The sequence below is a fragment of the Anser anser genome (genome assembly GCF_964211835.1).
Source record: "Anser anser genome assembly, chromosome: 3".
Lineage (NCBI taxonomy): Eukaryota > Metazoa > Chordata > Aves > Anseriformes > Anatidae > Anser > Anser anser.
The window spans coordinates 79,270,089-79,288,361 of record NC_139722.1 but is presented as its reverse complement, the minus strand read 5'-3'; the positions used below and the strand labels follow the sequence as shown (position 1 = coordinate 79,288,361).

The 18,273-nt window shown below is 48.6% G+C and overlaps 2 protein-coding genes across 4 annotated transcripts in view; one reads left to right on the top strand and one right to left on the bottom strand.

The window, feature by feature from the left end:
• TSNAX (translin associated factor X) overlaps nt 1–15,159 on the bottom strand; it is a 49,538-nt gene extending 34,379 nt beyond the window's left edge. For 2 of the 3 annotated variants that reach the window (XM_083831097.1, XM_083831095.1), the window contains exon 1: nt 13,936–15,159. The gene's annotated coding sequence lies outside the window, so the exon portion shown is untranslated. The remainder of the gene's footprint in view (nt 1–13,935) is intronic. The other variant, XM_083831101.1, reaches the window with a different exon arrangement.
• A 360-nt stretch (nt 15,160–15,519) lies between these two features.
• Nucleotides 15,520–18,273, top strand: part of EGLN1 (egl-9 family hypoxia inducible factor 1) — a 34,068-nt gene continuing 31,314 nt past the window's right edge. Inside the window, exon 1 of the mRNA XM_083831090.1 lies at nt 15,520–16,617. Within this exon, the coding sequence (XP_083687216.1) occupies nt 15,697–16,617 (921 nt within the window). The 5' untranslated portion in view covers nt 15,520–15,696. The remainder of the gene's footprint in view (nt 16,618–18,273) is intronic.

Genomic DNA, 18,273 nt, shown 5'->3' with positions numbered 1-18,273 from the left:
TGTCTAAGTCCTGAGCTGCTCAGTGCCTAGCCCACACCTCAGCCCCATTTGGATCCACATACACTGCGCAATACCTTCACAGCAGATATATTTATCAAGCTAAAAAAAGTTCTGTTTAGCTGTTTTATTGGCTGGAAGGCCCGGCTGCACTATCTCGGAGGAAAAAAGAGGCCACCTGGAGCTGCAAAATAATACTGAGGGTAGCGCGCTCGTGGGAGGCTAGGTACTGGGTAGAGTGGCAGAATTCCTACAGTTCATAAATGACTCATTTTCATCCTGCAACCCCTCCCCCAACTGTACAAGAAAAAAAAAAAGTTCTACTTTTTACATATTTCCCAGAATGTGCGATTTTACTTGCAGCGCATTTTACGCTCTCGTTTTGAAAGGGATTCCAGTCTTGTGGGACAAACTCATTCTTGGAATAACTTTCAATGAAATCAGGAGTTACAACTGCACTGGCTTTGGCACAACAAGTCCTCAGGATATCGGTGGCTGCTGCAGTCATGTTTTTGTAGGCAGTCTGGATCTACTAGTTTTCCTAGTATAATAATTGCAGTAAGAACTGTGATGTTTTGTAACCAAACTAGTTTATACTGGCAAAAGCCCTGCTTTGGATGATAGAGGTGACTTACGCTGTTAAATTTCTTTCAGTTCTTATTTGGGAGTTGCTGTTCTATTATAAAATGTCTTTATGCTGTCTGCATAATAGGTGGGGATGACCACTTCTGCATTGTCACAACAGTACCATTTTCTACCACAAGCAAGATAAAACATCTAAACGATTGCTATATTTTGTACAACACTAGACAACACATTAGAACATGTTCTGGGGAAGAAATAAACTACTATCTTAAAAAAAATATAGTAGATTGACACCCTAGGTTAGTCTGCAAGGCAAATTCTGTGTGATGTCAATAAAACATTAGGCACAAAAAGTCTCATATATTTTTTCACTATTTCTACCAGGCTTGGAATCTCTATTTCATAAGCTCCGTGTATAGCCAGCTGCATGAAGCCAGAGCCCATGTATTTCTATTTTAATTTCTAAGATCTGAGCTAATCCTGTTAATAGCATGCAGAGAAATTGAGTGATATTCTGTACGTGATACTGCTTGGTATCACACCCATTTAGCAATACATCACCACTGTGGTACGTATTGTTATAGCACTGTCACTGTTGTCACTGCCTGGCCAGCCCAAGGGGCAATGCCAACATCAATTTGGCTGCAGACAGCCTAAAGAAGTTTTGGAAGAGGATGCTCACTGTGAGCATCTCCTGAGAAGTCAGTGTGCCAGACAGCATGATGTTGCAGGGATAAAATCAAAGGTGGCACAGGGATTCGTGTCAATGTCTCCTCAAAGGTGAGACTTCACCTTGTGTTTTGCCAGTGAGAGAATGGAGATGGGCTCTGAAGGTTTGGGGAAGCAAAGGCAAGCAGTTAGTTGTGTTTGATGGCTTAAGATTAGGGGAAACTCAATCTGTGCTTGCTGAGAGCAGCTTTATGGTATTTCTATACATACAAGATGTACTTTATAAAAACTACAGATCGGTGCTGTACTGTTGCTTAAAATAAGCCCCAAGGTAAGTCGCACAGCATCACAGCAGATACAGGAGCGCCGGAGAAGAAGGGGTCTCTGCAGGCTCCAGGCAGCCGCTGTCAGGGAAGAAGGGCTCGGAGCTACCTGAACATGCAGATTGCTTCTGCGCAGCCAGTCATGGATTACACCAGTGAGAATCAGGTCATTTGGCCCCGAGCCTCCCCCGGACGACCTGCTTCCTGAGGCGACTTGGAGCTCACAGCAATTAGGCTGCAGGCTGGAGGAGTTTAATGAGGGCTGGCAGGCTCTTCTGGCACCCTGCGGCCGCCTTTCCCCAGGGCTCCCTGCTCCCTCGTGGGAGTGGTGCGCATCCTCCCCGGGACAGCCACGGGACACGGGACAGGGAAAGGTGGTGCTGGTGACAAACAGCCCCCCCCCCGTCAGCAATTCAATAGCCCACGGCTCCTTCACACGGAGCCCCGAGGGCCGTGCTCCTTCCTGCAGCAACCTGCAGGGCAGCAAAACCACCCGGCCTGCTCTGGGCGTGCTAAAAGTCAACCTGCTTGCATACGTTCATCACAACATACGCGGGCTGAGAGCTTCTCCTCCTGAGATAAGGGTGTCAGGGGAAAGAGCAGCCCGGTGAGAAAATGTCAAGGAAGAGGCACGTGCGTGCCTCTCACAGCCAGAGGAAGGATGCTGCAGCAACCAAGGTATGAGACGAGGAGAGCTTAACACAGTTTGGCTTGTGGAGCTAGCCAGAAAAAAGACCAAGTCTTGTAGATGCTGTCCGAAAATAGTCTGCCAGACTAAAAATAGCGTGGATGTCAAGGCTTAAAAAGGGATCAGGGCTCAGGCCTCTGAAGAATGAGAAAGTCATGAGTTAGAGAAAATCAGCCTGAACTTCACAGCTCATAAAAGAGAAATAAGTGAATTACACTAAATCCTACTAGCTCATCACAATCTCCAGGCACCCGAGCCAAAACAAGCACAGTTTTATTTACTGTTTTTTCATTTTTCCTGGGATGTGCAAACTGAAGGCGCTGTACACCAGACCTTCTCATGTACGAACCGTGCTTCCTGCTCGCACAGGCCCCTCTTTTCAGCCAGCACCTCGAGCACCTGATTTCATGACTACCTCAAAAAAACACCCATAGGACTGAAAAGGGGAGAAGCAAGCAGCCAGCTGTGTCCGGAGGAGCAGGCTGTGTATGAATCCCACTGCTTTCTGCAGGTCGCAGGTTTGCAGGGCTCTGCAAAGCACTTCACGTGCCACTTTCTCCTGGCGATGGGTTTGGATGCCCACCAAGTGAGGTGTGCAGCGAGAGAACGGCTGGTTCTCGAACGAGATGTGAGCAGTTTGTGCTGACTTGGTGCCATGTATGGCTTGGCACCACCAGTGGTGTGGCTACCTGCTGGGGGGCATTTGGGACCCCGGCTGTAGACTCAGGACCCATAATTCAGCATAAATCCTGCTCAGGTGCTCCAATCTTTCATCTGATTTAACCCTGCATCCCTGCTCAGCGGTATTAAGGGTTTAATTCGTCATTTGCAACGGGACCCAGAGAAGTGAAGAGCTTAAGGTGAAAGGACAAGGTAAGCAGAGGAGCTGCAGCAGAGGCCGGTCCTCGTCCCTTCTGGGGGATGGCAGAGCCCGTATTGGTGCTGAGCACCAATACAAGCACAGGACACCAGCTGGCTCAGCATGGAGGACGCAGTGCTTGGCCCTTGGAGATGCCTCAGAGACACAGGGCAGCCGCAGGAGGAGCAGGCTGGCTGCTGGGGCAGCTGCAGCACCTCCTGGGGCAGCATCGCAAAGGAAGAGGGGGAACAGCCCTACGGAAAGCCCTGCCTGGGCTGCCATAGCCTGCACCTGGCCGCATGGCCATGGCCAGGCCGGAGACCCGTCTTCTTCCAGCTGCAGTTGGAGGGGTGAATGCCAGAGCGCACCTGTGCTCATTGCCTCCATTGCTGGGGGCAATGCCACACCGCCCACTGCACACTGCCAGGGGCACGGTCCCTCCCTGCTGGAACAAAATTTGGCAGGGCAGGGTGCAGGTGGTCCTAGCGATGCACAGTGTGCACTCTTCTGCCTCAGCAAGGGCGAGAGAGTGGTGCTGCTGAGCGACATCCTCGCATCAGCCATTTTCATGCACCTGGTTTCTGGCAGCTAGGAAGGAGTCGTTTCGATGCTGCTTTAAATGCTGGGATGTTGACTGCTGGGCGTTGGCAATGGAAAGGAGAAATCCTCTCCTCACTCACGTAGTAGTGTCCTGTGGTACAGACTGGTTTGGGTTTGAGTTAATGAGAGCAAACATCTGAATTGGCAAGTTCTCACCTCTTCCTTCCTTCTCAAGCACTCGCAAACCAGTATGCCACACGCTCAAACCAAACCGCTTCCTTGCGAGCATCTACGCTACAACAGCTTATGAAATTCAGACGTGCAGAATCACTTTCTCCAGGTACCCTGGTGCACAGCAGTGTGAGGCACTCTGATGAGGGATCTGAGGGAATCTGGTGTTCGCTTCTTTGGAAAGGCAAGAACCTTATTCTCTCTAAATAAGATGATTATCAAGGGGGTGTTTGTGCCCATTCTTGTTTTTGGGGACTCTCCTTTCCCTTTGCCACCATGACTCATTAAACTCGTTAAACCAGAGTATGCTTAGCAGGAGAAGATTTAATTACACGGCAGTTGCAGGACAGTGATGGAATTTCTGTTTGACAGGCAAAGATGGCTCGATCTCCAGAGCTGTTTAGATGTCAGTGTAGCCAACTCCATCCGTAAGGCTGGGCAAGCTGTACCAGGCACTGAACCAGCAAGGAAGAAGGTGAAATACGTGCCAGGAACAGGCTCAGGACACTGGCGGTTTGCATAAACAGACCGAAAATGTGCCTGTCGTGGCTGCGTCTGGGTCGCCGTGAGGAAACATTATCTGGTGAACCAACAGCCTCATGCTGCACGGTGACCTAGATAGGAAATACGATGCAGGGAGGGAGACGGTGAGACGGTGCACTGCTGTAACACACGTATCAGGTTATTTGCTGTTGCTTTTATCTGGCTATAAGAGTTTAATAGTCAATAAACCACTTGGAAGCAAGTCCTGGCCGCTCCCTTCCTTCTCAGGCACTCTCCCGACGACAGAGTGTGCAGCCAGACAAACTTCTGAGCAGCGCGTTGCAGCACTCAGCAAAAGGGTAACAAAATAGTCTGAAAACCACGCACGGTACACATCGCAGCTACATGTGCACCACTTAAAAAGTACAGCCTTAAGGTTTCTGTGAAGCTGCTCGGAGGGATTACACCAGCTTCAGGGTGACTACTCTTCTGTGCATGTAAGCAGGTTTGTTTACATAAACTCTTCCCACTCTGGCATCTGAGATCACAGCAGACAAGGAACCACACATCTTGAGAAAGGCAGAAAACCAGGACTCTAAGGCTGTGTCCTAGACACCTCCTCCCACAAGAGCGTGGGCTCTCCCAAATCCCTCAGTACACATAATCCAGACTTTTGTTAAGGTGTAGGCCTGCCATGTGTTCCCAGAAAAATCAGCCTAGTTTCAGGTAACCAGGATAGGGTCATTTTGCTCGCTGGAATCAGAAAGCATAGGGAATGGGTTTGGAGCTCATGCACACTGCTGCATGAAATCCCTTTCCGCTTTTTATGTTTTGTCATGGTGTATTTAAAAGCCACAAACATGACCAAGTTTTCTGTGATCAGTTGTTTTTTTTTTTCCTTTGCAATTTACCATTTAATTAGTACATATCATACACTCCAGCACATGTAAGATCAGATTGTTCTGATCTCAAAACTCTACCATCAAACCTTAGCGCACTGAGAGAAGTACAGTTCTGACACAGACAGCACATCTCCCATGCCTGTACAGAAACTGTACCTGGATGACACTTTGAGGAAGGCAGAAGGATGACAATCTTGCAGGGCAATGGCTCAGTGCTCCTACATTACCATTTCATAACAACAAAATAAAGATCTCTTTTAATGCTGAAACTCTGCTGGCAGGAAGAAAAAAGGTTTAAAGATTGTAGATCAAAGGTTTTTGGGCTCAAATACTAACTTACCTACAGCCCACTTTGCTCAATATGCAGTCTGTGAGCAGGCAAATGATTTTTCATTTTTCATTCTTCTGTAGCCAGAACATTGTCTCCCAAATTAGCTATGTTGGTTCCAAAATATGGCATTTTGTCCTATATTTTCAGATTTTCCCTCCAAATAATCTAACAGATAATAGAGTATTCCTCTTTCAGATGCATAACGGAGATACTGATATTTCGGTGATGCTGAGGTATCAGAAGTCGGACTCAAATTTTATTTTTCAATCACAATTTTAAAGTTACTTCTTTTGCAAATACTACATGAAGCTTGACCCCAACAAATTTTTGTCCCCATTGAAACTGTAGATAAATTTTGTAAGACATAGTGTAACTAACTTTTGTAAGACAACACTTTTTAATCTGCAGTCTCAGTAAAGAGACCTATGTTGATGAAAATGGGTAGGACCTTTTTTTTTTTTTTTTCCCCTTGGTTCTGTAGCAGTCAGCCGGTAGCTTTTGATATTTACATATGTTTTAGACACAAAGCTCTAAGTGTTTTGCTCTTAGAACTTACTCTAGAGTTACATTTGTGGTTACCCTGTTGGTGTATTATCTCACACGTGACAGTCCATGAGCAATTAAAAAAAATCTATGTGGTAATTAACACAGTAGGGAATGCTACATAATTCTTACAGCATTTATTGCTATTTTCATTCATCCCAGTGAAAGCACTTCTCTGTTCATTCTGGATAGGGAAAGATGTCTTCTCCTCTTCAGGAGCGCTTCTTGACTGCTGGATCCGTACGGGAGGAGAGGAACTGCTGGTTCTGAACTCCCCCTGCACGGGGCAAGCCAGTCTTGCCCTACCTATGCCCATGGTGTAAAATTGCCTTCAGTACCAGGAAGGCTCACATAGGGGTGCAGCTATTTTAAGTTGCTGCTCTGGAAATGTATTTCCAGCTCCCACCTTTTCATCTTTCCAAGTTGCTCCTTCTGCCTTAAATGCTCTAACATAAAGTATTGTTTCACGAGAAATGAAACATTTCAGAAAGGGAAGCTACTTCTAGTTCCCTTTCTCAGGTGTCTTTGTCACTTCCCCTGAAGGTCACGGTGGCTGGATTTGTCACTCTGCAGGCAGCAGTTTCTGTGTAGGACCTAAGTGAATTTCTCCCTTTTTGGGAGGCTTTTGGGAAGAGCCTTCTATCCCAATTCTCCTCCCCACCTGCCAGCAGACCTCATCTTTGACACGAAGAGGGCCCGGCGCCGGTTCCACCACATGGCTCTGTAACACCCCTTCTGCTGCCTCCATGGGAGCGCAGCGCTGAGCCGCGGCACGGCGTTGCAGAACCTCCTTGGGGATGAAAACCTCCTCTATTTATAGACCGCTGATGAGGCTAGATGAGTGTTTCCAGAGGTCGTTCTGGAAGGGCTCCCGTCTGGCTGTGCTGACAGCTGACCAAGGGAAACTAGTTTGCTACCTTGCTTCACAGCTTTGCCCTGCATGGAGCGTTCACTAGACCTCTGCAGCGAAATATTCGGTGCATGAGGCAAGCATTCAGAGTTATGCATTGGCATTTATGAACCTTCAAAGACGTTTTCTTCCTTACGTGCCTCTTCCATATCTGGATCACAAATGCAAAATCAGACCCTCTAACACGAGCCCACATTCGCAATTAATTTTTATTCTAGGTCTGTGATTCAGTGCTGTCTTAAGATAATATAGAGCGAGAATTTTTAGCTTCATGCTGTAGCTTTTTCTGAAAAAGATTCAGTCTCTCGAGGCCAATATTTTTAAATCAAATATAAGGTTCAATTAAAAAGAAAATGCAGTGCAAAATGTTGCTCTACAGAGATATGATTCAGCGTTTCTTTTACTCGTGACATATGAAATGAAGAATATTTCTTAAAATAGGGGAGAAATGGTCACCCTAACTAAAATAAGGTAAGGAGCAGGCTGGATGTGCAGAGCAGGCATATCCGCAGACACATGAGCCTTTGTGTGTATATGAGCTGGCCACGTTTGGCCTCCCACATTGATAAGTTGCTGTTTGTTTAGAAAAAAAAAAAAAAACAACTAAAATGAAAGCCCTTAACTACTCCTGCCCACAGCACATGGCTTTTATTGGAGGCTCTGTTTGCACAAGGGAGGAGCTTTGCCTCCCACCCAAATTTTGACAATGCTTACAATTTGGTAAATAGGTGAGGACAGTCGCTATCTATTCTCTGCCTATTCCCTCCAATCGAATCTCCATCTATATCCCAGAGTGAGGAAACTGTAATCTGAGGAACTCTCCCAGGAATCTGTTTTAACGAAAACTTCTAAACGAGGCCCTAGCACTGGACATAGCTTGAAATTAAAAACAAAGCAAAACAAACATATAAAACATCAACCAACCCAACAACAACCAAAAGAAAGAATAATGCCGGGGAGAAAACGTAGGCCTAATAAAACAGTAAGGAAAAAAGTGAAACCTGCCCCCCGGAAAGATAAGCATTATCGTCTTCCATTGCGCTGTGGGTGGATGAAGAATGTGCAAATCGCTTGCTGACCTGCTTTTTGCTTCTGCATAAAAACGAAAGGCCATTTCTTCTACTACCAATAACTGCCACCTTATCTCCAGGTCACTAATTAGCTAGCTGGGTGAGCAAGGAACAGGTTCAGGGGTAATACTTCTAGCAGTGACAAAACAATGCAGCCTGATAGGAAGACTCAGACGCAACCCAGCCCTAATTACAGCTCTGTAACACATACTACTGCTCCAAGAGAAAACCAAAGATGTTAATAATTCATATTCAGCTGCGTGTTTGCAGGAACTCCTGTTAAGTTTAATGTTCCGGGACCTGGTATTTAGGTACCACTTTGTATAAATGCACACGAAATCAACGTTATGTTTTACTAGTCACTAACAGCACCATGGCCATTGACAGAGATGAAATGAATAGTGTCAATTTAGATCGTGCAGGGGGAAAGCAACAAATTTTCATAGTAATATATGAATTTAAATTACTACACATCTATTGCACTCCCATTTTAGTAAATATCTGTTCTTGGTATAAGTTAAGTTGCTCAGGAAGTACTTTAAAACAAGTTGAAATTTCCTACTTTGATATTGGACTTGGAGTATTTGCACAGAGGGTCGTGCTTGTTAGCACAGGAGACAAGGAGATGTAGAAGCACCAACATACTGAGCATTTATCAGGATCACAATTTTTAATACCGTATTTGCTCAGTTCTAAAATCTTAAGAACTATTTTAATCAACAGACAGAACCTTTCAACTGCTAAAATCTGAAAAATAACCTGTAAAATAACCTGTAAAAGTCCTTGGCATGCTGTTCACGGAGCCAAAAGCACAAAGCACCTCTCCCCACATTCTCAGACAGACGAATTGGCTGATGGCAGCCATTACCGTGTCCTGGTATATCACAATATCCCGCACTTTGGACCTGCTGATTCTCTCCATACAATTTTAACAGGTCACTTGGGAAGACTTCCCTCTGTTACAGACGGAGTAGAAATGGGTCAAGTTATATAATACGAAGTAAATAAGGGTGAAGTTTCATGACACGACTGAGTCAGCTTACTGTTCTGACTTGGGTGGTCCTGCTTTTCCCTCCCTGACTCCTGGCCCTGCTGGTCCACACCCTCTCTTGCACCACATCAAACCACACGGTAAGCCGATCCAACTTGTTAATCCAACAGAAAACTATTCTCTTTCAACTGACTCACCAAAGGGCTAGACGAGCGTGGTGCTAAAGTAAGGCAGGGTGAAGGAAGATGCTGCTGGAAGCAGCCTCTTTTGGTGGGCAGCAACTCAACACCATGACTTAAACTTGCCCAGACTAAAGAAAATGTTGCAGGAGGGCACAGGAGGAGCACTGACAGAAAACAGAATGGCAAGGAATAAAAGCCTGTGTCTTTAGAAAGGGTGGAAAGCAAGAAAAGGCATCAGAAAGCCCTTGGGATAGGGGGGACAGCGAGGAGGGCAATGTAGGAGAGCAATAGGACATCCTGACAATGCATCAGAGAGGTCCCAGGCAGTCCTGGGACAAGGGGAAACAGGGAGTGCAGGAGAACAAAGTCTTGAGCTGTGCTGAATTCACCTAAATTGGGATGACTCTTTCGGGTTCAGGCTCACAATGCTTATGCACGTGAACACGTATGTAGGCAGCCCTGGCAAAGGTGAGCTCTTCAGGACAGATGTGCAAGCTTGATAGTTCTAACAAAACATCAACTGTTATATCATATTCCCATTGTTCAAGAAAAGGGGGAGGGAGGACACCATTGTTCACTTAGAAAACAAATAAAAATGAAGCTTACCCCCATTCTTCTCAAGAAATTGCCTCATCCAAAAAAAAAAATCAGAACCCAAAGTCTGTTGAGGAATAACACCTCAATAGTCGGTGTTATCAGTTCAAAAACTCCCTCACTATTGTCTTTTCCTTCCTCTCTTAAATTGCCGAGGCAGGTTTCTCCTCTCACAGCAGCAAGTGTCCTAAGCTTTTTCTTGGAATCTCTCTCGCTAGTACAACTGCCTTCACAAGAAAAAGACTTGGAGGATATCAAAAATTGTGCTGGCCAGCTGGAGAAAGGGAAAAGAAACTGCATCTCCACCCAGAGATAAAATGTCCAGTCCTTTAATAAAACACATCTTTGTGGCTCCAGGGACAGTTCTTGAGCTCCTCTGTTGTGCTCTGGATAATAGTTTCTAGGCAATCTGGAGAAAAACATGGAGACTGTAATAGCAGGTTATATTGTAACCCATGAGCTGAGGCTCTCTGGGTCTCCCCAGGTGCACAAAGCGAACTGCCCTTCTTGCCCACGCCCCAGGGCGTCCCTGTTCCCTTTTCCAAGTACAAGGCAAGGCACTGGCAGAAGAGAGAACTACGTGCCTGGCAGCTGGAAGAGGAGGAAAGAGAAAATATGATGTGCAATAAATCAGGTACACACACAAAATAACCAGGGCAGGCCGCCACACCATCCGAATGCTGCTCTGCATTGTTTCCACCGTGATGATCTTTCAGCATGTCACGATGCTGAGCCGTGATGACACAGGGCCAGGAAGCACATATCAGATGCACAGTAAAAAGGTCATGTAATGGCTGTGGCCCTCTGAAACACCAAAGAGACTTTCTTTACCTCCGAGTCCCTTGTTCCGAAGCTAGGAGATGTGCCTGTGTCAAAATTGAGAACAACTTGTGGAGCAGTTAAGATAAACATGACCTACAAGAATTCTGTTTTCAAAACTGCTTATCGCTGTATCAGAGCCTAGATTTCAAATAGCGTTTAAAAAATGTTCTTTAAAAGTAACTTTCTGTCCATAACAGGGCTTTAAGCACCCCGAGGGCCTGCTGGCTTGCTTAAGTTAGAGGCCAAAAATGTACATAATTGTCAATCTTTAGGGAGACAGGGAGTTCTTTTCTAACCAGAGCCAGAAATACTCCCTCTGGAGAAACCTCACAAACAATGTGGAAAAAGCTTTTGAACTTCTCATGGTACAAATTTTAAAATGAAGACAAGAATGGAATAAGTCAGTCTTGAGCTTTTTCTAAGCCCTGCTGCATTGCCGTAGCTTTACAGAAATAGATGTCTCGTAGCAGCATCTTCGGAAGAAAAAGAAAGAAAGAAAAGAACATTGTCTTATACTGTAACTCACTACTGTAACTCGCTTTTCTTTAAATATGAATACAATTATTAAAGCAGTCTAACATTTTAATCTGCATAAATCTCTCTTGATCAACCCCAACTGTATTTTTGGTGTAATAAAACAGGCTACATTCCCTGAGAAGCAAATGCATATCATTTCAGACAGATTCAGGGACAGCAAAAACAATTTCGGTTGAAGAGCCTGGAGGAATCCCGCAGTATTAAACACTTCAAGTTTACACAAAGTAATTGAGAATACTTCTCCTTATAATTTAGCCCAACCCTTATAATCTCAGATTATAATGAAAGGTTTTTTTTCCTTTCAACATTACAACATTATGATATTCAGTGATAAACAACCAAATTATTTCGTTAATTTCAGCAAAAACTTTTAGGGAGACTCTGCGATGGTGTCAACAAGCAAAAGGCAGGGTGCAACGTGGCCCAGAGGACTGGGGATTATTCCCAGGGCTGCGAGCCCGACCCTGCGTTGTCCCAAGGGCCGTGTGCCACCTTACACGGTGCTGAGCAGAGTGCGTTTGGTGCAGGACAGTGCAGGAGCACCTGGTACTCTGCGTGTAGGGGACGGTACCTGCAAGAGCAGAGCATCGAGCCCTCGGTGTATCAGAGCTTGGGCTGGCCACAGAGCGCCTTGAAGTGTCCCAGCTGTCACAGAAGGAAACCAGGTGTGCTCTTCTGCAGGGGTCAGAGCCAGGCAGCACCCTATGTGCTCCGCACCAACACGACTGCATGAACCCTTCCCGGCTCTGCAGAAGCGGGGGCAATATTTGAGAGGTGAATAAACCACGCTAACCCTTTGAGGGCCTCGGAAAAAGAGTGTGCATTCAGCAGAGGAGCACCTGCATAGCCTCGTGGATGTACTTTGTACAGTTTGTCCTGATTAGAAAGGAAGTGAGCTTAACAGAGAATCCAACTGAGACAAACAGTTCTCTGGTTTTATTTGGAAAAGCTGCAAACCTGCTACAGTTCACTTGCTAGTATGAAAGCTAGCTTGAAAAATGCCACTGTCGAGATCAATGAATAATGGCTTACGTGGAACAAGGGCAGCCAGGCTGAAGAACACAGTGGAGTGGTCTGGGGGGGACAGAGCAAACGCTACAGGCCCACCAGTCCTAAATACGAACTGTGACACTGTCATGGCAAAGCTATCTGAAAATGGGATGTATTTAACTTTATTTCTAAGCTGATTTTGTTCTGTGAATTTAACACCTGTAGTCTTGCTGTCCTGCATTCTTCCCTTCCCCTGGGCTTCAAAGATTCTTTTTGGTTGCTTGTACAACCATACCACTGCAGCACTTGAACTATATAAAGCACATGTAAGGATAGATAAATGCAGCTATTATTACTACTTAACGAAAACAGGAAAGTTATTCATTGACCAACCTATTTTTTTTTTTAGGTATTTCTAATAAACACATCAGATCTGTATCTAAGTGGTGATAAAAAAGAAAAAAACAAAACCCTCTGACCTTGCATTAAGTTTATCCCACATCCTCCGCCTCATGACTGGTACAACTTTAGAAACTTTTTATCTGCATTCTCTGCGAATCGATTGTGTCTCATCACTGCCTAGTCACCCTTCAAGCTCTTTTCCAGCCTCCACTGGCACACAGAAGAAATTAGCTCTCTTGGAAATGCCAAGCTGGGGAGCCAGTGGAGAGTAACTCACAGGCAAGAGAGGAGGCAGTACCCTCCCCCTCCGTTTTGGCAACCTTCGTGTTGGTCATTTTGCTTTGTATACTGTATGTTCCTTTCTGTCATGCTTTGCCCTTATGCTGTCTTTTAAGGAACAAGCTCTCTGGCAATGAATAGAGTCTTTATATGCTTGGAAAACATTTCTAGCACGTTGTAGACACAATTGTGGTATAAATAGTCATTGTTTTCAGAATTTCCCTACCACCGCTCTTTTCTTCAGTTTTGTCACTGGAGCACAACCTCTATGGAATTGTTTTGTGCCCCTGGTGATGCGCTATAAGCATAAAATATGGCAAATGTTTTGTGTATTTGAAGATGGATTTTGTTGATCTTGTTTTTTTCTGTTGACCATGCTGGGAACACAGTAGTACATCAAGACAACTCGAAGTAGTTCAGCACGTTAGTAACCGTAAAAATTAAGACCAAAACCTTTAATTGCATCCCAAAAGACATGTGGGAAAGAGGGAAAGAACAAAGGAGTTTTGAAGCCAAATTAGCCCACGAATTAATAACTATCATTTGGTTTTAGCCAGACACCATATTCGTGCCTTGGTCCTTATTTGTTTCATGGTTGGACTACTGAGTTCTGAGCCTGTGACTTTCATCTCCATTATGTTTGCTGAAGGAGTACACAACAAATGCAAAAGGTCTTTAACTCTTCGGTTTCCCCCTGGCATTGTTTGCATTTCTGAAGTTTTTGAAAATAACAGGCTCGACTCTTTTCTCGTTTAGCCTGGTTTAACAATGCTCTAAGTCCAAAGAATTTAGCTGTATTAATCTCAGCTTAAAGCACGCTAGAGGAATGCCTAGTATTTCTGACGTACCTCATATTGCTATAGTCAAAGAACAACTCCCATTAAGCCTAGATTAAAAATCTGTCCCCTTTATGCTCTGGACTTAAAACATCTTTTTAAATCATTTCCTTCTGCCTCTACCATTATACTTTCCTTCCTTTAAGAGCCATGAACAAAGAAATTACTAACCTGTGACTCTGTTTTCAGTTCCCAGCTTTTCCAGTTCTTTCAGCTCTTCATTTAAAAAAAAAAAAAAATCAGCCTTGGCACTTGCTGATCACATTCAGGAGATTTCATGGACATGACATGACCTTGTCCTCTCAGTCCCTCCTTTTGCCTTCCTCATAATTCACCCTGTTTTTCCTTCCCTTTTTCTGTGTATGTACCACAGGCATTTGTAGCCTTGGCACACTTTGTTTCTCCTTTGACATCCTTCACATAGCACATGCAGTGCCTAACATTCCTCTAAGTCCTACTAATATGTCAGTTAATTTTAAATCTAGTTCTCTATAGACAGATGGGGAGAATGATCCATTTCGATAGCATAAGTGTAGCCATCTTACCAGACTATATTACAGTCTTAGGCCTCACAACAGCCTGTGAGGAGTGAAATACTCATCTTGGGTTACCAACCGGAGTACTAATTTCACCTTTCTCCCTCCAAATCTAGATATTGACTCATTTCTTTGACACGTTTTGGATTTTAGGATGGATTTCTGACCAGAAGCGGTGCGTACCAGCTGAGGGCTGCTGCCTCTCACCAGCCAGCCCAGCCCAGGCAAACCCATGGAAGGAACAATTCTGGCCTGCTCGCGAACTGGCTCTCAGAGGGGTGGCCAAGGGAACCCCGGCTGCCCAGGAGGAATCGTTGTGGGAGACTGTGAGGTGCTGGGTAAAACACTGTCACCCCGGGCTGGGCAGGAAATTACAGAATATGCTGCATTTACTTGATGCCTGCTACCAGCTATGGTTCAGCTGGATCGATCAGAGCCTGTACGTCATCTTAGAAGTCCTTTCGTGGCTTCTGATAACTGATGTGACTGCATTAAGACCTTTCATTTGGTGGCTTCTGCACTCGCCATTCTCCCCATTCACCCTCTGGAGGTTCCCGGCTGCTCTGCCAAACCCATTTCCTTTTTCCCGTCAGGGGCTTTGTCGCGTTCATCGCGGCCCTAGCTCCTCACTCCCTGAGGTTTCAGCGGCCACATCGCCAGCTCCTTCTTCCTGCTCTCGGCGTTTATTTAAGCCGCCTGCCCCCGGCCTGGTCAGGTCGAACAGAAGTCACGTTATTTACCCGGCAGGGGTATTCCGGGGCACAGAGGAGCGACAAAACCCGCACCGTCCCCCGTCAGCCCGGCCCCGCTGCCCGTCCTCGGGTGGCCGCCCGGTGCACGGCCGAGCCGGGCGCCCCCCGGAGCGGCTCGGGGCGGCCTACGCGGCCCTGCCCGGCCCGGCGCGGCTCGGCTCGGCTCCGCCCGCCCGGTCGCTGCGGCCCCGCCCGCCTGACGCGCCGGCGGCGCTGTGGGGCTGGAAGTGGCGTACGTGCGGAGCGGGCCGCGAGTGTGGCGCCTCCTCCTCGCCCCGACACAGCGGCGGAGGCGCGGCGGGCGGAGGAGGAGGCGGCGGCGGCGGCGGCCGCAGCGGGCAGCGAGCGGGCGGCGGGCAGCGAGCGGCGCCCCCCGCACCGCACCGCGGCACCCGCCCGGCCGGCGATGAGGCGGCGCTAGCGGCGATCGCGGCGCACGGGAGGGAGGAGGAGGAGGAGGAGGAGGAGGCAGGGCGCCGGGGGGCCCCCGCGGCAGCCCCGCGCCTCGGCCGCCCCGGAGGAGGCCGCGGGCCGGCGGGGGCCGCGGCGGCGCCGGGCGGCCATGATGCAGTGAGCGCTGCCTCCCAGCGCGGCCGGCCGGGGGCCCGCCTCCTTACATAACCCCTCGGCGGCCGAGCAGCGCCATGGCGAATGACAGCGGCGGCGGGGCCGGGCAGGGCGGCGGCGGTGGGAGCAGCAGCAGCGGGAGCAGCGGGAGCAGCAGCAGCAGCAGCAGCGAGCGGGACCGGCAGTACTGCGAGCTGTGCGGGAAGATGGAGAACCTGCTGCGCTGCGGGCGCTGCCGCAGCTCCTTCTACTGCAGCAAGGAGCACCAGCGCCAGGACTGGAAGAAGCACAAGCTCATCTGCCGCGGCGGAGGCACGGCGGCGGCGGCGGCGGCCGCAGCAGGGGGCGCTGCCGAGGCCCGCGCAGGGCTCCCCCCGCCGCACCGAGCACACAGCGCCGGGGCGGCGGCGGCGGGGGGCGGCGGCCGCCCGGGGGGGGCGGTGGCGGCGGCCCCGGAGGCCCCCGGCGAGGCCGCCCCGCTGAGCCACAACCGCGTCGCCGCTGCCGCTGCCGCTGCCGGCGGCGGGGAGACGGAGGCGGCGGCCCCGTCGCCGGTGCCGTCCGGGGAGGCGGTGCTGCTGTACCGGGACAAGTCGAACCTGTACCCGGGCGGCGTGCAGGCGGGGCCCGGCGGGGCCGCGCTGCGCCCCAACGGGCAGACCAAGTCGCTGGTGCCGCAGCGGCTGGCGCTGGAGTACATCGTGCCCTGCATGAACAAGCACGGCATCTGCGTGGTGGACGACTTCCTGGGCAAGGAGCTGGGCGGGCTGGTGGCCCAGGAGGTGCGGGCCCTGCACCACACCGGCCGCTTCACCGACGGGCAGCTCGTCAGCCAGAAGAGCGACTCGTCCAAGGACATCCGCGGCGACAAGATCACCTGGGTGGAGGGCAAGGAGCCGGGCTGCCAGACCATCCGCCTGCTGATGAACAGCATGGACGATCTGATCCGCCACTGCAGCGGCAAGCTGGGCAACTACCGCATCAACGGCAGGACGAAAGTGAGTGGGGCGCGGGGGGGCCCGGGGGGCCCGCCGGGCCTTCCCCCTAAAACAGGGGGGGTGTAAAAGGGAAAAAGAAAACAAAATCGAAAGCAGCGCACGCATTGGGTCCCGAAAACGGGGCCCAGCCGGTGCTGGAGCTGGGCTGGGTTTTAGAAAGGTCTTAGCACGCTTTTCATTTCATTTTATTTTTTCCTGCCAAAATCTGATTTTTTTTTTCCTCTCTGTAGCCGTGTCTTGAGGCCGGAGAAGCCAGTCAAGCTCGCCCATTGTGTCAGGCTAATTTGCAATTCTCCCCGAGCCCTGAAAATGAAATTCACACCCCTTGGTAAAGGCCCAGCAATGAATATTCATCAGTAGCTTTTCACTTTTAAAGAAGGGCTTGGGGGGGGGGGGGGGGGTAGCCCTGCACAGTTCGCTGCTACCCCCGGTGCAGTATAAGGGAGGCAGTGAGCTGCTGAGCACCATCGCAGCGCCGGGGCCGCCCGGCCACAGACAGGCTGTTGTTGCTGCAGCTGCAGGACCTCAGCTGCTGGGGAGCCTGGCAGGGAGGAGAGAAGGAACAGCCCTGGGTTTGTGTTGGGTGCGCTAAATCCCAGCTCCTCCGATGCGGAAAAGTGGGTGGGAATTTCCTTTTTCTTGTGTTTTTTGGGTTTTTTTTTGAAATGAGGTCTTTGTGTACCTCTGGTTGAACCGGTACCATGCTATAACTCTCAGCAGGGACGTGGTCTGGATTTCCCCCATATCCCCGTTAGGTTGGATTTTTTTTTAAGCCAACTTATCTTACAGACAGCTCTAAATCTCTTTAAGGCCCCGGCGCTTGAAACTTGGGCTCTAAAAATACCTGTGGCTTTACTGGGTTTCAGTTTTATGCAGGAAAGAGGAATACTGCTTGTGTTTCTATCTGCAGCGGTATGCTTCTGTAAGTGATACGTGCCAGGGCTTTAGAAAAGGACTTTTGGCATTGTAATGCCGGATCACGCGCGTGATTCCTGAGCTGCTGCATCTTGCCTTTCTAAGTGGTGACTGATACTTTTGCTAATTGTCAAAGAATGCCTGTGGATGGGGATGAGTCCCTTCGTACAGATAGCTCTACGTTTTTCTGGAGCAACGGTAAAGTAACAAAGGTTGTTTAGCGCTGCTTGGCTTTCGGTCACTGCTGAAATTCCCATGTATTTCAGGGATCAGAACAGGTGCAGTCCTTTGCTCAGTGGTACAGAAATGCATCACTTTGTCTTCTCGTGTTCCCTTGATCTTCTCCCAGCAAAGTTGGAGCTTGTAGCATACTACTGGGTTTGTCAGTGTTGATTCATCAGGTCTGCAGGGACAACAGCAATGTGATAGCCTTCACCTTCTCTCCTTCTGCTGTACCTTCCCTCTGCCCTTGCTGTCACTGTACGTTCAGGCCAAGGGCTGTGGCAGGGGGCAGCAGTCTGTCAGCCCAAACTTCTTCCACGTGTCCCTTCAGAGCTCCTGGCCCTCTGTAGGGGACTGGAGGAAGAGGAGTGAACGTGGAGACACCTGCGGGTTACCTGAAGTCATTTTTTGTCTTCGCTTCTTGCTCCTGCTTTTTCTGAATCTTGGTTTGATCGCATTCCTCCAGGAGTTGCAGCGTACGTGGGTGTTATTCTTAGCAGTACAGAGGAGTATGCAGTG